This window comes from Protopterus annectens, chromosome 13.part0 (assembly GCF_019279795.1).
Source record: "Protopterus annectens isolate FY-2018-M chromosome 13.part0, PAN1.0, whole genome shotgun sequence".
Classification (NCBI taxonomy): domain Eukaryota; kingdom Metazoa; phylum Chordata; order Ceratodontiformes; family Protopteridae; genus Protopterus; species Protopterus annectens.
In genome coordinates, this window is record NC_056747.1 from 213,341,376 (window position 1) to 213,363,796 (window position 22,421).

The window sequence follows — 22,421 nt, forward strand, 5'->3', positions numbered from 1 at the left end:
GCCTTGACAGCAATGATGTATCATCTCACCCCACCCATGTATTGCAGTGAGTGATGCACCAAGTCGGTTCCTCTTACAATAGATTTCTCAATAGTCCTAGTGCACATAGACATTGTACGGCAACAGCTAGAACTGCTTTCTGCGTATGGATGGAGGTGTTCAACAATGTCAGGATGGCATCAGAAATAGGTTACAAATGCAGGATAGTTTGCGAATGCAGGGCACAGGCACATCTAGCAAGGGTATTGTTAGTATGCATGCCACAGGTATGTTGCTTTGCCACATGTACCCATGCTCATTCCAGTGTGCCTTTATGTTGTGTGCTCACCAGCAAAACACAACTACAGTGAAACCTGTAGAGGCTGGGGCACAACAGCAAATGGATTTTGACATCTGTGTTTGAGCTGATGATTACAAAACACATATACTTGAACTGCAGTCTGCTGACACAGAGATGCTGCCTATCTTCATCCTGGATTGGCATGCTTACACAACAGAGGCTGAATATGTGACCTCAATCACACAAGAATATGAGGCTGCATAGCCTGTGTGTTCACTATCCACCTCTGAGGCTGACAAAGTCAGTTCTCATACTGGTTCTGAAATGGGCACCCCTGTCATGCAGACTTGTAGGGATGGCCAATGCCATTACATGTCAAAGGCTGGCCCTGATATGTGCGTGGTATTCATGATCAATCAACAAATGTGCCACAACATCATTCAGGCACAATCTGCTGAACCTCATTGCCATTTTAGATGACATCTATGAGGACAAGGACACCAGGGACACAGTGATGATTGATGTCATTAAGTTTCTAGTTGGATACAATCCTTTCTTACCAAACACCATTCAGAGGATTAGCACTGCTACCATCACTACTCCACTGTCACTCATTGTCTGAGGTCATGGGAGGACTTGGAGTAGGGGAAGGCCATGTATAGGGGCTCATAGTGGAATATAGAGGCCTCATAAGCATCAGGAAATATACCACACTTCACTACCTCTCATTGGCAAGAAGCAAATTCAAATCAAAAGATGAAAAATTAATATTGTTGCCCGAGGTAGTGGACTACTTACATTTTGATTTACAGAGTCCGTTGAACATGTGGCAGAAGCAGACAAATGTAGGTTTTGTAAAACAGAATTGGAAACAGTTGCATACCTTGCTGTTGGTTGTGACATACTAATGGCAGAAGGACTGTGTACTGAAAGGCATAATAATGTAGCAAGATTGCTGCATTGGGGATTGTGCAAACATTATAATACTGATGTAGCTGAAAAACACTGGAAACATGAGCCACGAAGCATCATAGAAAATTATGAAGTTTATATCACATGGGATTATCCATTACCGACAGCTCAAAAAATAGATGCAAGAAAACCAGATATAGTAGTCCATGAAAAGAAGACAAAAGAACCACTGATTATTGAAATCACTACAACCAGTGACTACAGTGTCTTGCTTACAGACAGACACAAAATCATAAAGTACTAGGATTTGCAGGCAGAAAAGAGGGAAAAGTGGAAGAAAGATACCCAGACAGTTCCAGCAGAAGCAGGAGCAACAGGTCTTATAAAAAAATAATCTGCAATCGAATTTAGATAGGTTACTGATACGTGTAAGTCCAAACAAATTGCAGAAGAAGTCATCACTGAGCACAATGCAGTTGCTGTGAAGAGCTAACATCAAAGCCTCAAACAATACTAATTTCATGAACTTTAATCATACATTGACTTAGGAATGGGTCCATTCCCATCATGGTAGCCCAGAAGACTTAGAGAAATTAAAAAAAAGCAGGAAACCTCAAGCATGGACTTCATCCAGGTCACAGGTTACCTAACATTCTTCTCAAGATGGAGCACTAGTCCCAGTGCAACAAGCCAGAGAAGTAGCCACAGATCAAGATCATATGCTGATATCCATCGCACACAAATAGCAGGAGGAAATTAGGTATGACATGGATCACCATCCATCTCGGGATGCTAGCCTCCACCTCAGGCCATTATGGCATAATGAGGCCCTTACCCACCTCAGGAGCACCTAATATATGGCACAGAATATGCATTTCCTCTAGACTCCATCTCATACATCTGTGATATGTCGCCTCCAACTATGTTTGTGCAGGCAGACATGTTTCACAATGTGCCTGACCAGCTATGAGTATGATGGTGATTGTGTTTCTCTCCTCCCTTCCTTCTTAGTGGTAAATGTGGGTATGCCTGTTAAATAATGCATTTCAATTATAACTGACTAGCAAAGCTATATATGCACACTGCATGCATCATGTTTGATACGTATGACACTGCACAGTCATTTTGTATTCACTGGGGCCTATATATCTAGAGAAGACATGGTCACTTCACCTGTGCTGCCATGTACTGCACCCATCTCTGTTGGGGGTGTATGTGGCTGACAGGTGGTACTGTTATACCACATTCCCATCAGATGATGGTGTTGATGCATCTTTCATACTTGGTGTGTGTGTGTGTGTGTGTGTGTGTGTGTGTGTGTGTGTGTGTGTGTGTGTGTGTGTGTGTGTGTGTGTGTGTATGTACTGTCAGATTATATTGGGATCCTGGGATGCCTAGCCCATCTTCTCTGCAACACATGATGGAGTGCTGAACATGCTATGAATATTCTAGAACATTCTGCTGGATGACACTGAATCAAATTGAAGTGTCTCTTAGATATAATGAAGAGAACAAGGAACTTTGAATAGGCAAAACAAACAATGTATAATGGTGTGGATTTGTTTTTCAGCAGTGTTATACTGCTGTTCGGCCATACAGTGTCATAAGCCATTGCTCCAGCAGTAATCCGTTGTCATCCATAATGGAGTTTGAACAGGTGTGGTTGTGGTGTTACTACCTATGGACACTAAATGTGTATTCGTATGGTTTCAATCTTGTGGCTGAATGACATACCATGAATAGCTGAAATATGATGTGGTACAATTTATGGTTGACTTATAACCATCTGACTATAATTATCTCTCAGGATAGTTTTAGGACATGGGTTGCTCTGCCATTTACACAGCCTCCATGTAATGACCTCTTCATGATGGAATTACAGCAGCATTATTTTTGAATCAGGTCTAGGCAGTTATTGGAGAAGGACTACCTAAGCATGAGAAGGCTAACATGCTGATGCCCTAGTATATCTAGTTCATCAGCTACTACTGACATACTTCATGATGAATTTTACTTTACTCATTTTATATCCCTGAAAAGTTAGGTACAGTGTTCCATAGCTCTTCTAAAGAATGTTGAGATGCCTGGGATCACAGTGTTCCTTCCTCTCCTAAACTGTGCTGACATGTCTGTGGTCACTACCTTTTCTAAATAGTGCTGATATACCTGGTATCATAAAGTGTCCCCTACCTCTTCTAAATAGTGCTAAGATGTCTGGGACCAAACAGTGTTCCGTAACATTCCTAAACAGTGCTCAGATACCTGGGATCATAGACTGTCTACTAACTCTCCTACACAATGCCAAGACTCCTGGAGTCACAGAGTGTTCCTACCTCTGGATCACACAGTACTCTCTAACTCTCCTACATAGTGCTGAAATACCTGGGGTCAGAGAGTATTTCCTAACTCTCTCAAACAGTGCTGAGATACCTGGGGTCAGAGATTGCTTTCTAACTCTCCCAAACAGTGCTGAGATACCTGGGGTCAGAGATTGCTTTCTAACTCTCCCAAACAGTGCTGAGATTCCAGGGGTTATAGAGTGTAACCTGCCTCTCCTTAGTAGTGCTGAGATGCTTGGAGTCATTTGCCAGCTCCCTACCTACATATTTTTACCAAGCTCCCTAAGGTGAGTGAATTTTAAAATGAGGATGAAGTGCATGCAAACCTATTTGGGGACAGAGCTGGTGTTATCTTTCTCTGCTTTGTACAAATGGATGGAGAAAGTAATCAGAGCTTCTCAGACAGAATGGCAGTCTGAATAGTTGTGCGTGGTGTTCAGTATATTTGGTTCTCAGGACTTGGCTAAGCCTCCCCTTGCTACTCTTTTCATCTCTGATGCTGAATTCTGACCTAAATAGAAGAAAGCAATGCCAATTGTCTTATAATGTACTTTATTACTTTAGCAAGATGAAATATATTGATATGTCTATCAGTTGTTGAATTGTAATGTAACTATTATGAATTATATTTCTGATAGGGAATCTGTTTTACCTTTCTTCTGAAATTCAGTAAAACTAGTAGTGGTATAAAAAAAAAAATTAGAAATGTGGCTTTATTTGATGAGCATTTACACTAAACATCCTAGGTTTAAAAATTAGAAATGTATAGAGAAAGAATTTAATGAGGTACTTACAAGAACTTGCCGTCAGGCTGTGACCCAGAATATAGTCTTCGTTCAGCTTCCTCACGTGAAATGGCACCATGGTACCAAGCCATTTGTTCATGCGCAGTGGTCGCAATCAGCTTTTCTAACTGTGGAGCTTGACTGATAATAGCTTGGTCCAGAGCATCGCCCTATCAAAGAAGCACAGCAGGTTAGCAATGCAATAAGATACTTATGTAGCTATTAGTTATCTAAATCAATTACGTTGTTCACAGGCTGAGAAGGGATGGCAAAATCATTACTAGAAAAAACATGGGAAATGTTAATTTCCTAAAAATTAGGAAACTTTGGCTTGTGTTTAGTAAATGCAGAAAACAATATAATCATATTAAAACAGGATAATAGTGAATACAAGGCAACAGAATTTTGCAAGCATTTGTCTCACTAGTCCCCACCGTCAGACTGAAGCTCTTCTATTGAGTAGGGTCAGGCCAGTAAAGCCTGTTGTGAATTTATGAATGCCCATCTAATTGTCCCATTCCAATTTGAAGGAAGATAATATATCCCAGTAATTCCTTTGCAGTGGGATTCAAGGGCAGAGGTGAGAGAGGTGTTGAGTAATGAACCTGTCTGTCCATCTTGTTTAATTTATCTGCCTGGGAAGGTTAAAATCCCTTGTATTTGTGAAACTGTTCAGTTTGAACAGATACAAAAGATTTGGATTACTGGCTTGGACAGCAAGTCACAGATCTCCTCTCAGAAGTCTAATACACACTAAACAAGTGGACAATTCTTCCAATCTTTTCTGGTAGCTTACAGTTTTTAAGCCAGTGATCTTTTTAGTTAAGTGGAAGGACTTCCTGACTATTGTCCTTATGTGATGATCAAAGGAGGGGGAGCTATTAACCAAGGTCTCTAATGACATTCTTGTTATGGAGTGGGAATTATCTATGTCATATTTTGAGGAAAGGTTTTGGTGTAGGCCTTCACAATGACTCCCAGTTTGCAGTGTTCTGCTAACTTTATTAGTGGTCTTGATTTATAGTCTGGCATTTATTTTTACAACATAGAAACAGAAGGGATCCCAGCATGGGATCTCGGAATCTCCACTGATTACCTTTATACTCTTTGATGAGGATCCTGCTACTTGCACCATATTGGTTCAGGCACTTAGCCAATCTGTTATCCATCTTACCACACAGGAATCTATTTGTAATGCACTTACTAACTATGCTGGCAAGGGGTCTAGTGTCAAAGTCCTTGGCCAGGTCGAAGTATCCAGTGTGTACAGCATGGCCAACAGTTTGTTCATAGGTTCATAAATATATACTATGCCAATGACCGCCAGAGTCTTTATAAGCCTAGCCAACACAATTATTTTCCTATGTATTATGAGGGTTTATTAGGAGGTTGTGTGTTACTTAACCAGTTCCTAGAAGTTAAAGGGGGAAGGTATGTTGTTTGGGCATTACTGCCTCTCTCTGTTTATCACAGACATGGGAACAATACCCGCTGTGAATTTCTGATTTCCCATTCATTGGTCAAGGTTACCTGTAAATAAGGTTAAGGATGGACTTTGCTTCACATAGATGGAGAGATCATCTAAGACACATCTCTCTCACCAACATGTCTTATTTATGTCACAAGCAACATTTAAATCCCTGGATTTAGTGGTCCTAATACTGATTATTTTGTCAATGTGCAAAAGGTCCATCAGAGCTGTATCTAATGATTCCTTGTATGACATATCACCTCTCAGTGCCCTGTAGGAAACTAAAAGGTCCATCAGAGCTGTATCTAATGATTCCTTGTATGACATATCACCTCTCAGTACCCTGTAGGAAACTAAAAGGTCCATCAGAGCTGTATCTAATGATTCCTTGTATGACATATCACCTCTCAGTACCCTGTAGGAAACTAAAAGGTCCATCAGAGCTGTATCTAATGATTCCTTGTATGACATATCACCTCTCAGTACCCTGTAGGAAACTAAAAGGTCCATCAGAGCTGTATCTAATGATTCCTTGTATGACATATCACCTCTCAGTACCCTGTAGGAAACTAAAAGGTCCATCAGAGCTGTATCTAATGATTCCTTGTATGACATATCACCTCTCAGTACCCTGTAGGAAACTAAAAGGTCCATCAGAGCTGTATCTAATGATTCCTTGTATGACATATCACCTCTCAGTACCCTGTAGGAAACTAAAAGGTCCATCAGAGCTGTATCTAATGATTCCTTGTATGACATATCACCTCTCAGTACCCTGTAGGAAACTAAAAGGTCCATCAGAGCTGTATCTAATGATTCCTTGTATGACATATCACCTCTCAGTACCCTGTAGGAAACTAAAAGGTCCATCAGAGCTGTATCTAATGATTCCTTGTATGACATATCACCTCTCAGTACCCTGTAGGAAACTAAAAGGTCCATCAGAGCTGTATCTAATGATTCCTTGTATGACATATCACCTCTCAGTACCCTGTAGGAAACTAAAAGGTCCATCAGAGCTGTATCTAATGATTCCTTGTATGACATATCACCTCTCAGTACCCTGTAGGAAACTAAAAGGTCCATCAGAGCTGTATCTAATGATTCCTTGTATGACATATCACCTCTCAGTACCCTGTAGGAAACTAAAAGGTCCATCAGAGCTGTATCTAATGATTCCTTGTATGACATATCACCTCTCAGTACCCTGTAGGAAACTAAAAGGTCCATCAGAGCTGTATCTAATGATTCCTTGTATGACATATCACCTCTCAGTACCCTGTAGGAAACTAAAAGGTCCATCAGAGCTGTATCTAATGATTCCTTGTATGACATATCACCTCTCAGTACCCTGTAGGAAACTAAAAGGTCCATCAGAGCTGTATCTAATGATTCCTTGTATGACATATCACCTCTCAGTACCCTGTAGGAAACTAAAAGGTCCATCAGAGCTGTATCTAATGATTCCTTGTATGACATATCACCTCTCAGTACCCTGTAGGAAACTAAAAGGTCCATCAGAGCTGTATCTAATGATTCCTTGTATGACATATCACCTCTCAGTACCCTGTAGGAAACTAAAAGGTCCATCAGAGCTGTATCTAATGATTCCTTGTATGACATATCACCTCTCAGTACCCTGTAGGAAACTAAAGGTCCATCAGAGCTGTATCTAATGATTCCTTGTATGACATATCACCTCTCAGTACCCTGTAGGAAACTAAAAGGTCCATCAGAGCTGTATCTAATGATTCCTTGTATGACATATCACCTCTCAGTACCCTGTAGGAAACTAAAAGGTCCATCAGAGCTGTATCTAATGATTCCTTGTATGACATATCACCTCTCAGTACCCTGTAGGAAACTAAAAGGTCCATCAGAGCTGTATCTAATGATTCCTTGTATGACATATCACCTCTCAGTACCCTGTAGGAAACTAAAAGGTCCATCAGAGCTGTATCTAATGATTCCTTGTATGACATATCACCTCTCAGTACCCTGTAGGAAACTAAAAGGTCCATCAGAGCTGTATCTAATGATTCCTTGTATGACATATCACCTCTCAGTACCCTGTAGGAAACTAAAAGGTCCATCAGAGCTGTATCTAATGATTCCTTGTATGACATATCACCTCTCAGTACCCTGTAGGAAACTAAAAGGTCCATCAGAGCTGTATCTAATGATTCCTTGTATGACATATCACCTCTCAGTACCCTGTAGGAAACTAAAAGGTCCATCAGAGCTGTATCTAATGATTCCTTGTATGACATATCACCTCTCAGTACCCTGTAGGAAACTAAAAGGTCCATCAGAGCTGTATCTAATGATTCCTTGTATGACATATCACCTCTCAGTACCCTGTAGGAAACTAAAAGGTCCATCAGAGCTGTATCTAATGATTCCTTGTATGACATATCACCTCTCAGTACCCTGTAGGAAACTAAAAGGTCCATCAGAGCTGTATCTAATGATTCCTTGTATGACATATCACCTCTCAGTACCCTGTAGGAAACTAAAAGGTCCATCAGAGCTGTATCTAATGATTCCTTGTATGACATATCACCTCTCAGTACCCTGTAGGAAACTAAAAGGTCCATCAGAGCTGTATCTAATGATTCCTTGTATGACATATCACCTCTCAGTACCCTGTAGGAAACTAAAAGGTCCATCAGAGCTGTATCTAATGATTCCTTGTATGACATATCACCTCTCAGTACCCTGGGAAACTAAAAGGTCCATCAGAGCTGTATCTAATGATTCCTTGTATGACATATCACCTCTCAGTACCCTGTAGGAAACTAAAAGGTCCATCAGAGCTGTATCTAATGATTCCTTGTATGACATATCACCTCTCAGTACCCTGTAGGAAACTAAAAGGTCCATCAGAGCTGTATCTAATGATTCCTTGTATGACATATCACCTCTCAGTACCCTGTAGGAAACTAAAAGGTCCATCAGAGCTGTATCTAATGATTCCTTGTATGACATATCACCTCTCAGTACCCTGTAGGAAACTAAAAGGTCCATCAGAGCTGTATCTAATGATTCCTTGTATGACATATCACCTCTCAGTACCCTGTAGGAAACTAAAAGGTCCATCAGAGCTGTATCTAATGATTCCTTGTATGACATATCACCTCTCAGTACCCTGTAGGAAACTAAAAGGTCCATCAGAGCTGTATCTAATGATTCCTTGTATGACATATCACCTCTCAGTACCCTGTAGGAAACTAAAAGGTCCATCAGAGCTGTATCTAATGATTCCTTGTATGACATATCACCTCTCAGTACCCTGTAGGAAACTAAAAGGTCCATCAGAGCTGTATCTAATGATTCCTTGTATGACATATCACCTCTCAGTACCCTGTAGGAAACTAAAAGGTCCATCAGAGCTGTATCTAATGATTCCTTGTATGACATATCACCTCTCAGTACCCTGTAGGAAACTAAAAGGTCCATCAGAGCTGTATCTAATGATTCCTTGTATGACATATCACCTCTCAGTACCCTGTAGGAAACTAAAAGGTCCATCAGAGCTGTATCTAATGATTCCTTGTATGACATATCACCTCTCAGTACCCTGTAGGAAACTAAAAGGTCCATCAGAGCTGTATCTAATGATTCCTTGTATGACATATCACCTCTCAGTACCCTGTAGGAAACTAAAAGGTCCATCAGAGCTGTATCTAATGATTCCTTGTATGACATATCACCTCTCAGTACCCTGTAGGAAACTAAAAGGTCCATCAGAGCTGTATCTAATGATTCCTTGTATGACATATCACCTCTCAGTACCCTGTAGGAAACTAAAGGTCCATCAGAGCTGTATCTAATGATTCCTTGTATGACATATCACCTCTCAGTACCCTGTAGGAAACTAAAAGGTCCATCAGAGCTGTATCTAATGATTCCTTGTATGAAATATCACCTCTCAGTACCCTGTAGGAAACTAAAAGGTCCATCAGAGCTGTATCTAATGATTCCTTGTATGACATATCACCTCTCAGTACCCTGTAGGAAACTAAAAGGTCCATCAGAGCTGTATCTAATGATTCCTTGTATGACATATCACCTCTCAGTGCCCTGTAGGAAACTAAAAGGTCCATCAGAGCTGTATCTAATGATTCCTTGTATGACATATCACCTCTCAGTACCCTGTAGGAAACTAAAAGGTCCATCAGAGCTGTATCTAATGATTCCTTGTATGACATATCACCTCTCAGTACCCTGTAGGAAACTAAAAGGTCCATCAGAGCTGTATCTAATGATTCCTTGTATGACATATCACCTCTCAGTACCCTGTAGGAAACTGAGTATAGAGATAAAACTTTAAGGCAATCTGTATAGGACAATGTCTTTATACCCTGGATTTTCCTGGTAAGAAACCGTAGTGGACATTCACAATTGTCTGTTGCAATCTTACCCTTAGTAAAATTAAAATTCCCCAAAGTAATGTCATTCTTGTCAGTTTATTATAGTAAAAACAGATATTTCCCACAGTAAGGCTATATTAGAGCACAATAGTAGTAAAGGTTCTTTGAAATGAAATACAACCAAGGAATCTGCAGCAACATAATGTTTAATTCTACTAAGGTTAAGATTACGAAAGGCAATTGTGACACCAAGTTGTTGTGTACTTAAGCAGTCCATCAGACTTGTATGGCATTTTATGTAGGCAAAATGGAATGTAAGTTGGGGAGAAGGATTTATGAAGACTTGTATGACATTAGTAAGGAGAATACCAGCAATCCCCTCTGTAGATATTCTTGCCTTTATAAGAATTTTTAAAAATTTATGTTTGGTATTCTGGAAAAAATCCCCCCTGATATCCGAGGGGGTCAATGGGAGTACAGAACAGAATACAGAAAACTAATATGGCAGTTTAATCTAGATGCAGATTCTCCTCCAGGGTTAAATGATGTTATTTCCATACTTCCAGTTTTAAAAATTAGTTCAGCAAAGTTGTAGAATACTCAGTTGCACTACAATAACAAACCTTTTAACATATTTTATATTAGACAAATCAGTTGTTCTATAAAACATTTTGTTTAGATTTTTTTCTACCTGTGGTAGACATTGAGTGAGTTATTCTAGGCAGATGTGTTATTATTCAAGTTATATGATATTACCAGTATTTGAATACTGTTGGATGAAATGAGTTTATGTTAATTGTTTAATTGTTTAATTATTTCATTCTTTGGATTGGTCATTGAATTATATTAACCATGATGTTTGTCGTGTTGAGTTTATTCTGATCAAGTCCTAGGTGTTAGGAGGTGGTATGACCAATCCAGACTCCCTGGAACTTGGAATTCCAGCAAGTTATGTAGGGGTCTATAATCAGTTTGTTGATACTGTATTGTATGCCTTAACCAGGTCCAAGTAGGTGGTAAGCACAATCGTCCCCTCATCAACTGCTTTAGTGACCTTCTCAAGGAAGCCCACCAGGTTTAGTAGGTATGACCTGCCCTCATCAAATCCAAACTGGGTTGAGTCTACTGTCTAAAGGTTACCTATGTCTTTGTTGATCATTTCTATGATAATTCATTCAATGGCTTTGCATATTAAACTAGTCAGTCTAATAGTTCTGAGTTTCTGGGGTCTGTTGATATTTCATTGCAGTCTTCCATTCTCAAGGAACAAAGCCTGTTTGGTTTTGGCACTGTAGCTGAAAAGTGATTCAACTGGTCCTGATAGAGCATGCTTCAAGCTATTTAGGTAGCATCCCAGGATATTGTTGGAGCACACTGAGGCTGTCTTTTGGCATTTAACAAGTGCTGCCATGACCGGCTCCCTATTAATAGTTAGGGGGCTTCTGTTAGTAAGTATTTCTTGGGAGGAGGTAGAGGGAGTGGAGTGTGAAGTCTAAACTGAATTTGTCAGCTAATTATTTCACTCTGCTCAGTGAAGGTGGCACCACTGACCACCATTTCAGCACACTAATACAGTATATGCTGCCTTTGATGTTTTAGACATAGTTGAAGAAGGCCTTCTGTTTGACGTTAGCCTATGAGGCTATCTTGACCATGTGACTGGCCTTTCTGGATTTAATTAGTACTCTTAGTTTCCTGTTTAGTTTAATTAGAGAGCTCCTATCATTATACGAGTTTCTCTTTCTGATTTTAGTTACTCTGTCAAGGAAGTTAAAGAAATTCATTACATGGGACCTACCCTTAACAAAGACAAACTTTTGCAGGTCTAGCCAGATGAGTTTTTTAATATCACAGCTAATCAGATCAGTTATAATATGCCCCATGGCTTTGCATTTGAAACTTGTCAGAGTGATGTGCCTGTAATTTCGCAGGGATAGTGGCAGGGCCATCCTTGTGGAATTGCATCACCACTATTGAGCACTACATCTCAGGACAAAGTCAGTGGACATACTCAGGTTAAATAGTGTGAGAAGTAATTCCATTAGGGCTTGCTTGGTTCTGTTTATTAAACACCCAGGTATATTGTCAGGTCCCATGGAAGAAGTATTTTTAGTCTTTGAGAGCACTGCTCAGACATGACCTTTGGTAATGATGGGGGATCTGAGGATTTCAGGAATAAATGGGCTTTGAGTAACCATTTTTCAAGGTGAAGTTGGCATTGAATTTATTTGCTAGTATGTTGGCAATGTCTACCAGGTCAGAAAAGGTGGTCTTATCCTGCATAAATCCTGAGCAATGTTAAGTGTTATTTCTTAGTTTCTTAAAATAACTAAAGAAAGGTTTGTACGTAGTTGCCTTTAACATCAGATGCTAACCTCAGTTCATGGGATACCTTAATAATCCTAGTTATTTTTTATGTTTTTAGTCAAATGACTAATGTTATCCTTGATATGAGAGTCCATAGATCTGCAGTATATATGACAGAGTTTTTTTCTTTTATTGTAGAGTTTATTTATTCTGGTGGTCTACCAGGGTGGTTTGCTTTTTAAACTTATCATTATAATTAAATGATATATTAATCTGATAGGTACTGTCAATTATATACATTTATCTAAGTGGGCATAGAACTCTTTTGTCTAGCTTTATTCTAAGTGATGTCTAGGACTGGGTTGGAATAAGTGGATCTTGAAAGCTATCATAATATTTAATGAGATTTGTACGTTTGGAATCCTTGAATATGGAGATATTAATATCTTCAGGTTTAGAGGTTCTTATAGTCCAGGTCACTAACTTATCCAACCTAGGCAGAGAAGGCATTGCCAAGAGAAAAGTACATGAAGAAGCTGTACTCATAAGGATCAGGTCAAAATATTTTACCTTCTTAACAGTCTGTTCCAGGGAGCTTTTAATTAAGAAATCTAATGGCAGAAAGTAACTTCTGAGCTTCCAAATGGTATTCATTACAGTAAAAATGATACAGAAATTAACATGAGTAACAAAAAATGCACTATTAATAAATAGGAAAAAGATAAGAAACTGATAACTAACAATGAGAAAAGTATAATAAATGTATTTATTTTATTTATTTACATTTGTTTACCGGGAAAGTCCAACTGGGCCAGAAGCCCATTTTCAACGGAGGTCCAGGGAGAAAAGCTCCAAGAAATAGAAGCAATATAAAATAATTACATAGTACAATAGTATATATACAGTAAGATGCAGAATACATATCTTCTAGTTAGGCTATACAAAGTAGTATTCAATACAGTTTTCTGGTAGATACAGGTTCAAAAAGAAAAACACAAGCATTTCAGTGAAGATCACTGTGAGAAAAAATAAAGTTAGTAGCGTGTGCATATTAAATCATAGTTATGACCAAATGAGATTTCATTTATATATATTTATTTTTGAGTAGTAGTAAACACTGGGGAGAGGGAGAAAGTGAGATAAGGAGCAGACAGTCTGTTGAGAGAGTTATAAAGTAAATAAAATGCCACAAACATATAAGAAGAAAGAAGGAGACAAAGAGGAACACAGGATAAGGAAAACTGAATGGACAAAGTAGAGAAAGAAAAGTAAAACATGAAGGCAGGCAATACATGAAAATAAAAAATGAGAGAAAGATGTACAGATGTATAAGGAGTCAGGAAAAGAATGGTAATAGACAACAAGAAAGGGAGAAGACGAAAACAGAACAAGGACTGAAAATGCGAATAGAGATGAGAAGGAAGTAATGAAAATCTTACGTTCCATAAATACCTGAGAAATCATAACAAATGATAAAAGAATTATGACAGACAGTAGAAATGAGAAAAGGAAGGGTTACTGTAGAAAAGTAATTGTGATGTCAAAAAAGCACTGCTATTGTAATTCTGTTAACAGATGGTCTGCATAGTTTCTCCTGAAATCATAAAGAGTTGTAGAGTCTCTAATACTCTTTGGCATGGATTGCCAGGTTTATGGGCAAAGACTGTATAAGATATGACCAATGGAAGTTCCCTTTCATAGTTTAGTACTAGGCTATCTGCCCTGGGGCATTTATAAGCCTAGCCCTAGTGATGAGGCTTTCGCCACCCCATGTAGTGGTACTAAAGTGTACAGAATAGATTTAGAATACTGTGCCTCTGTCTAGTAGTGGCACATTGAAGACCCCCTTACTTAATAAAATTAGTTTACTGTGCCTCTGTCTAGTAGTGACACAGGGATGACCCCCCGGGGTAAACCTACGATCTCCCATCCACTCGTCAAGATTTCGCTTGAAGAGAGTCAGTGAGGGGCTCTGCCTAACATGAACTGGGATTCTGTTCCAGAGTATGGGAAGCCTCTGAGTTATGAATCTGTCCTATTCATATTTGTGCTGAGGTTTAAATCTTTAGCTCTCGTGGTTCTGATGGATTTGGATTTTTTGAGGTGGCACATGTCCATCAATTCCTGATTGGACATGGCCTTGTACGTCAGGCACAGATCACCTCTGAGCAGGTGGTATGCTACTGAATAGAGCTGGAGTTAGCATATGACATATGTTGGAGACCCTTGATCCTCTTGGTGAGGTACTTGTGGGGTCTCACCAGCTGTTGTAAGTGCCGGGTGAGGTACATACCAAATGGGGCATTGTACTCAATCATGGGCCTGATAAGGGAGGAGTATAGGGGTACAATGACCTCCTTTGATCTGGATGTGAATCCCTTCATGATAAGGTGGGCAAGGTAGAAAGTCTTTCTAACCACTTTGGCAACATGGATGTCAAATGAGGTCACTATCGACTTGGGTCTCCAGGTCTCTGATTACTTTTTCCGTACTCAGTGGGTTACTGTCTATGTGATAATTTGTGGGTACTTTATTTTTCCCAAAGGGGATGACTATACATTTCTTGGCATTCAGTTTAAGGCATTCATTTTCATGATAATTACATCCAGCAGGGCCCTAAGGAATCATGACTGCTGCCATTTGTAAAAAGGAGTCAATGCTTTTGATCACTACTTTGAGCCTTATGGTCATAATCATAAAAGCAGACTGACCGGTGGCTCACCATTCACCAATACACAATGAAGGGGTGCTTGGTGTTACTATTGTACAGTGCCATTCTGTGCACTGTTGAGCAGTGCAATATGCATGAGTTTCTCCCCTTATCTGGACTGATACAGTCTCAGAATTAGTATATTTTAATTTGCAGGCATATGGGGGTTTACAGGACCCCCCCAAACACGTTATGTGTTCTCATGAACTGAGAGTAAATGCATATCTTTGATGCATCAGCTCCCAATGAACTTGTCACTCTGTAGTGTGTCAGGCTACTTAAAATCATTGATGCTGGACATGCGGGTGATTATCAGGTGGTTAACTGCAAAATGATCACCATGCTCTGATTAAGTAGCTAGTTATTTAGTTTAAAAATTGTGTTGTCTCACCAGCACTATGCATGACACTAATCCAGAAAGTATATAATTTGTTTTTAAATTTAAGTCTGTTTACATTTGTGTGTGTCTGTGTGCAGCGGGGGGGCATTTGAGTTTTAGACTTAGCAGCCTTCATAAAAAGCTTGCCATCATAAAACCTTTTATTTTTGCAACTGCCTCAATATAGAAAGGCAGTGCTTGTCCTTGATTTTGTTTCACTGCTTCTGAATAATTTTTCTCCTTGATTCCTGAGTTCAAACATTGGGGGGTATGTAGATTTGGGTGGAGGGCTTCCAGGGGTGGTTGGGTACTGTATTCGGACAACAGTGAGCTTGGATGGTGCAGTCCTCTGTGGCAGTTATGCATTTGTTCATTCATTTTATCTTCCTCATACATCTGAAGTGCCAGTGGGTGTCTCAGGCATACGTGTGTGTGGGTGTGAATGTGTGTGTTTGTCTGCTGATTTGTGTGTGGGTGTGTATGTGTGTGCTTGTCTGCTGATGAGTGTGTGGGTGTGTATGTGTGTGTTTGTCTGCTGATGTGTGTCTGGGTGTGTATGTGTGTGCTTGTCTGCTGATGTCTGTGTGGGTGTGTACGTGTGTGTTTGTCTGCTGATGTGTGTGTGGGTGTGTGTATGTGTGTGTTTGTCTGCTGATGTGTGTGTGGGTGTGTATGTGTGTGTTTGTCTGCTGATGTGTGTGTGTGGGAGTGTATGTGTGTGTTTGTCTGCTGATGTGTGTGTGTGAGTGTGTATGTGTGTGTTTGTCTGCTGATGTGTGTGTGGGTGTGTATGTGTGTGTTTGTCTGCTGATGTGTGTGGTGTGTGTGGGTGTGTATGTGTGTGTTTGTCTGCTGATGTGTATGTGGGTGTGTATGTGTGTGTTTGTCTGTATATGTGTGTTTGTCTGCTGGTGTGTGTGTGTGGGTGTGTATGTGTGTGTTTGTCTGCTGTGTATGTGTGTGTTTGCTGATGTGTGTGTGGGTGTGTATGTGTGTGTTTGTCTGTTGTGCATGCATTTGTGATGTGTATATAGGTAGGGGGCATAAATGCTACATTTCACATGTTTTTGCTCATATTTCATTGTGTTCATAATATTTGCATTTTTTTTCTGTAAGTCAGTGAGAACTGTAAATAAAGACAGACATTCAAGTTTCAAACTTAACATTTGGAAAAAATGGTGATGCAAAGACTGTTATGGCAACTTTCTAACTATTTATAGGCACACACACACACAGGAATATATCTTCTCATCTCACTGCTCTCCCCGATTTTGGCCATTTGTCTGCCATTATTTTCAGCTTTCTCCTTTTTTCTTAAGCAGAAATGTTGAGAGGTATGACTGAAGTTAAAAGTACAGTGCATTGTATACTGCATACTGGCAGCAATGAGCCGAGAAGATATGTTAGATAGTTATACTTGTGAGTGATTTTAACCCTAGCCAAAAATCCCATGTAATCAAATCCTGCACCTTATGTCTATAAGGTAAACACCTTAACCATTATGACAACCTCTTGTGAGTTTGATAATGACTAAAAATATTAATAAAGCAGCATTTACCTCCAGGTTCCATGTTTGCCTGACATATTCCCTTAACATGTTCTCTCTGATATTATCGAATACTCCGGGCTTAGGTTCTAGACCAGCTGGACGATTGCAGGGTTTTCGCAGTGGGCAGCAAAGGCCATCTGCATCTCTTGCATAAAATTCACATAGTTCTTCTGGCCCACAATGTGGCTTTCCACCACTGATGGCATAAGTTCCATTCAACTGCCGTTCAACAGGATAATGATGAAACTTCACATCACATACTACTGACAGAACAAAGCCTCCAAGGTTACGCAGACATTGTCGCAAAAGGAATAGTCCGTCAGCCATACCACCAAGTTTCAGATGTTCCTCAGCCTCAGAACGGTTTATACAGCCATAGTAATATGGCAAGTGAGCTGCAGGGTCAGGCATCTTCTGAAATTCTTTTTACTGTCCTTGTTGACATAAATCTTTCTTTGTGTTTCTGCAAAGCATCAAAACAGGACAAGTATAACATAAAAAAATGACAGTGAGTGAGTTCAAATTCTTTAGCTAAACTTAGTTTACATAACAGTATGCTTCAATGCAACTATAAGTATAATAATTATAATTTTTAGTAATGCTGTGATGCTGTGAGAAGATAATTAAAAAGTAGTTTAAACAAAAAATAATGTATACCCTAATTCATTTTACACTGTTCTTAAATCCTGCGTCAAATGAAAAGATTTCTGTAGTAATATACATGCTGCTACTTCCTTGTTTTCTCTTGATGCTTACTCATAAACAGGCAGCAGTGCTTTCACCAATATCTTTATTCCATGGTTTGGTCATTTGTACTCTAGCAGACAATATTTTGGATCTGATCTCTTTCCTTTTCTCATTCGTTTTTTCTCAATCTTTCATGAAACTACCAGGAAAAAAAACAACATTGCGCTGTATTTCTTTGGTTATTATAACAATATAGCAAGCTGGGGTGTAGGTTAGGATGAGTTTACTAATGCCTACAATTATTTTATCATGCAGGGGATCCTCAAATGACTGAATACATAAATTAGGCAACACTGAACCCAGCTTAACCTACATTCTCAATATGGCCCCTCTTGTAAATTTGTGTTTGAACACTCCTCCTGGGCCCAGCTCATTTGCTCACTCAACCGAGTACAGTGAGATCATGTTTTGATTTCAGACACTCCTACCAGTCCCATCTGTTCAGCTCTATCCCAGATCTATCCTAGACTAGTCTCATTAGCACATCATGCCTAATACAGAGAGAACATTTGAGTAGGCATACCCACTTAGGCCCCGAACTTGTCTGATTGAAGACTGCCGGAACAGGGCTCAGTTCTGAGTTTTTTTACCAGTTAATTGGGTAATTTGTTCAAATCAGTTTGCTTGTTTTCTATTGTTATATATAAAAAAAATTGCACTTTATCCGCTTTTACTGTATTTGTGTTTCTTCCTACTTTATTACCTTATTTTGCTTTTGCCTCTTCTTAAAAGTACTCAATTATGTTTATTTTGTTGCAGTTATTACTGCTTGGTAGCAGCCTGATTAAATTGTAACTGTTATTCTAAGTCTTTTGGTTACTCCACGTGGGCTTCAGACCAGTTGTTTTACATTAAGAAAGTTTGTGGTCTGCACTATTGTGGCAGGACAGGTAGCTTACATCCTTCTAAGTTAGGAATTGCTGATTGAAGGCTCAGTGTCTGTTATTCCAAAAGTGTATTAGTTCTGGTTCAAGCACTTGGGGTCCAGGCCAGTTATTTTACATTAAGAAGGTTTGTGGTCTGCACTCCTGTGGGAGGAGAGGCTAGATTCTACCCTTCTGAGCTGGGAATTTCTGGCTAAAGGCTTACTGTGCCTGCACATTTGAACTGTTTTTCTGATATCGGTGCGCCTTGTCTGCTGTAACACAGACTAGATTCAGGCCTGCTGAATCTAGCTTTGTATGTATAACTTGAGCACTAATCCAGGCCATTTTTTGGAGAAGATTTCCCTGCACCCTAGTGGCAGGAGTGTGCAATTAGAACTTGTCAGGTTGAAGACTGCTGGAACAGAGCTCAGTTTTGAGTTTTTTTACTGGTTAATTGAGCAATTTGTTTAAATGAGTTTGCTCATTTTCCATTGTTTTATATATATATATATATATATATATATATATATATATATATATATATATATATATATATATACATACATACACAAAAATTGCACTTTATTCATCTGCTTTTACTGTATTTGTGTTTCTTCCCACTTTATTACCTTATTTTGCTTTTGCTTCTTCTTAACTTGTATTATTCTGCTGCAGTTATTACTGCTTGGTAGTAGCCTGATTAAATTGCAACTGTTATTCTAAGCCTTTTGGTTTAAGCACTTGGGCTTCAAACCAGTTGTTTTACATTAAGAAGGTTTGTGGACTGCATTGTTGTGGCAGGACAGGTAGCTTACATCCTTCTAAGTTGGGAATTGCTGATTGAAGGCTCAGTGTCTGTTATTCTAAAAGCGCATTAGTTCTGGTTTAAGCAGTTGGGCTTCAGGCTAGTTATTTTACATTAAGAAGGTTTGCAGTCTGCACTCTTGTGGGGAGGAGAGGCTAGATTCTACCCTTCTGAGCTGGGAATTTCTGGTTAAAGGCTTATTGTGCCTGCTTATTTGATCTGTTTCTTTCTGAAATTTGTGCGCTTTGTTTGCTGTAGCCCAGAAGTCAGCAGTTGATTGGCCATTTTGGTCTAATTTATATCTCTTTCATTTCCCTGCTATAAACACCACATTTGCGTGGTTTTGCATGCTGGGCAGTGCCAGTTAGCTAGGGTTAAACTATTCCCGTCTCCACGTAGTCTGCTCTTCAATTTTTCCCTTGGAACTAGACAAACTTTCAATTTAAGCACTCAAACCATTCATTTCACAGCCCAGCAATTGCTCAAAACTCATAGCAAGCACTAATTAACCCTAGCACTAGACCCCCTATACTGTCCGGAAGGGCAAGGCTCTCTATATGTCCCTACCAGCTAATCAGTAAAACAGCTCACATTACCTATTCAGGCATGTCCAAAGGGCAGTTTCAGGTGTACTCTCCAGTCCAACTGGTGAAAATGGGCATTTTGAGGCAATGTTACAACTGCCTCATGTACATAGACAACCCTCTCCTCCTACCACCAAACACTAATATATGCAAGAGGTGCAATTATACAGCCAAACTGGAGGCAAAGCTATCTCAACCCAAGACTGGAACTGACAGTCAAGAGGTGAAGGAAAATACTTGCAAAACACCACCAGTCTCACACAGACCTACTAAACCAACACCGGCAAATAACACACATAAATACACAAAGACATACTCGGAGGCTCTAAATAAAAATCTGCAAAAGCAACAGAGACCTCCAAAGCAGACACCCAAGCAACCTCCACACCTCATCACAAACCATGAAACACATACTTCACATAATCAGTGTGCCATGCAATCACAGCCCTTAAGGTAAAATAACATATCCAACACACTAGTAATAGGTGACGCTATAGTCAGGCACACTGATGTCCCACTAGCTGGGATGGACAAGGAGAAGGTTACAGTTAGCTGCCTGTCAGGTGCCAGGATCTGCCACATAACACAAGCACTCAGGTCACTCCAGAACAAGTACAAATAGGACTATGTCATTGTCCATGTTGGTGTGAATGATCTGAGATGTACCTCCCTGGACTACATGAAAAGAGACATGGAAGAGCTCTCTGATCACGTAGCCCAGGCTAGTATGACCCTGACCCTGAGTAGCATCCTGCCCTCACCAAGAATGATGCCACAGTATAGAGAAAAAATGATCAATTTCAACAACTGGATAAGTTTATGGTGTCATTCAAAGGGGATCCAGTATCTGTCCACCTGGGATGACATGCTCGATAAGCCACATTGCTTCACAAGAGATGGCTTGCACCTGTCACCCTTAGGCATTCGAATACTGGCCAAGGCTTTTGCTGCCCCCATAGTGCCTTTTTTTGGCAAGGCTCAAAAGACAAACCCACCACCATAAATAGCACAAGCAACCAAAAACTGAGGGTAATGCTACTCAACGCCAGAAGTCTAAACCTCAAAATGCATGCACTCGAGGCACTCCTCAGTATGGAGAACATTGATATCTGTGCAGTAACAGAAACCTGGTTTAAGGCTCCAGAGAGCACCCCAGCACTACCAGGCTATAACTCATACCATATTTTATGGCCACAGAACCCGGACCGAAACACAAAAGGTGGGGGTGTATCCATATTCATCAAGGATACCCACACCTCCAGGTTAGTGGCACAGCACAATGCCTCAGAGATCATCCATGTGCAACTAACAATGGGCAAAACTGCAATTCATATTGTAGCTTGCTACAGATCACCCACCATGACCCAGGACCCCCATTCCATGTTTCTGGAGACACTGGAAAATATGAAGGTCCTACCAAATGCCCTAATATTGGGTGATTTCAATTACCCAAACAATAACTGGGAGAATTACTCAAGTACAAACTCCCTTGCCCAGTGCTTCCTAGAATTTATAAACTTGAACACCCTGGGTCAACTGGTCAACACCCCCACCAGAGGTGACAACATATTGGACCTAGTCATCACCAACATGGGCGACCGGCGTTCTACACCGGAGGTCAAACCCTCGCTGTTTAGATCAGACCATAGACTAATCACTCTGGATAGCCACATTCTGCCCCCAACCCCAATCAAGGAAACCACAATGAAAAACTTTTCAAAAGCAAACTTCATATTACTTAAGACGAGGTAGAAAGGTTCACACTCCCCATGCTAAAGGATAACGCTATCCAAGCTGCTGAATCCCTTACAAAGGCATTCTATGAGCACCTGCAAAAATGCATGGATCGTGCTATCCCAAGCAAAACCAAGAATCACTCCTCCAAGAAAAGGAAACCGGTCTGGTGGACCCCTGCCATGAACAAGCTATACAATAGAAGGAGGAAACTAGTGCAGAAAAGAGTAAAATCCCAAGAAGGAAAGACATCCCTGATCAGTATCAGCAAAAAACTATGATCCCTCATAAAATCATCCAAAGCTAGCTTCGAAAGAAAAATTGCCAATGACTCCAAAGATAACCACAAAGCATTCTTTAGCTATGTCAAGAGCCTAAGTGGAAACTCTCAGATCTGCTCTGAGTTAGTGCAGAATGGCACAAAATACACTGAACTGACGGATATTGCCAACATTTTGGCAGACAGGTTTAGTGCAAAATTCACCCTCCTCTCACCCCCTAAAGGGCTCATAACCATATCAGAAGAATGTAGTGCCCCAGCAATCACTGACACACAGGTTAAAACAGCTAAAAATACAGC

The 22,421-nt window shown here is 40.0% G+C and overlaps 1 protein-coding gene across 4 annotated transcripts in view; it reads right to left on the reverse strand.

Moving 5' to 3' along the window:
- LOC122787161 (tyrosine-protein kinase ZAP-70) overlaps positions 1-22,421 on the reverse strand; it is a 730,437-nt gene that overhangs the window by 351,723 nt on the left and 356,293 nt on the right. For all 4 annotated transcript variants that reach the window (XM_044053737.1, XM_044053738.1, XM_044053739.1 and 1 more), the window contains 2 exons: positions 17,115-17,568; positions 4,326-4,486 (listed from right to left, as the gene is read on the reverse strand). In XM_044053737.1, coding sequence (XP_043909672.1) covers positions 4,326-4,486; positions 17,115-17,516 — 563 coding nt within the window. In that variant the 5' untranslated portion in view covers positions 17,517-17,568. The remainder of the gene's footprint in view (positions 1-4,325; positions 4,487-17,114; positions 17,569-22,421) is intronic.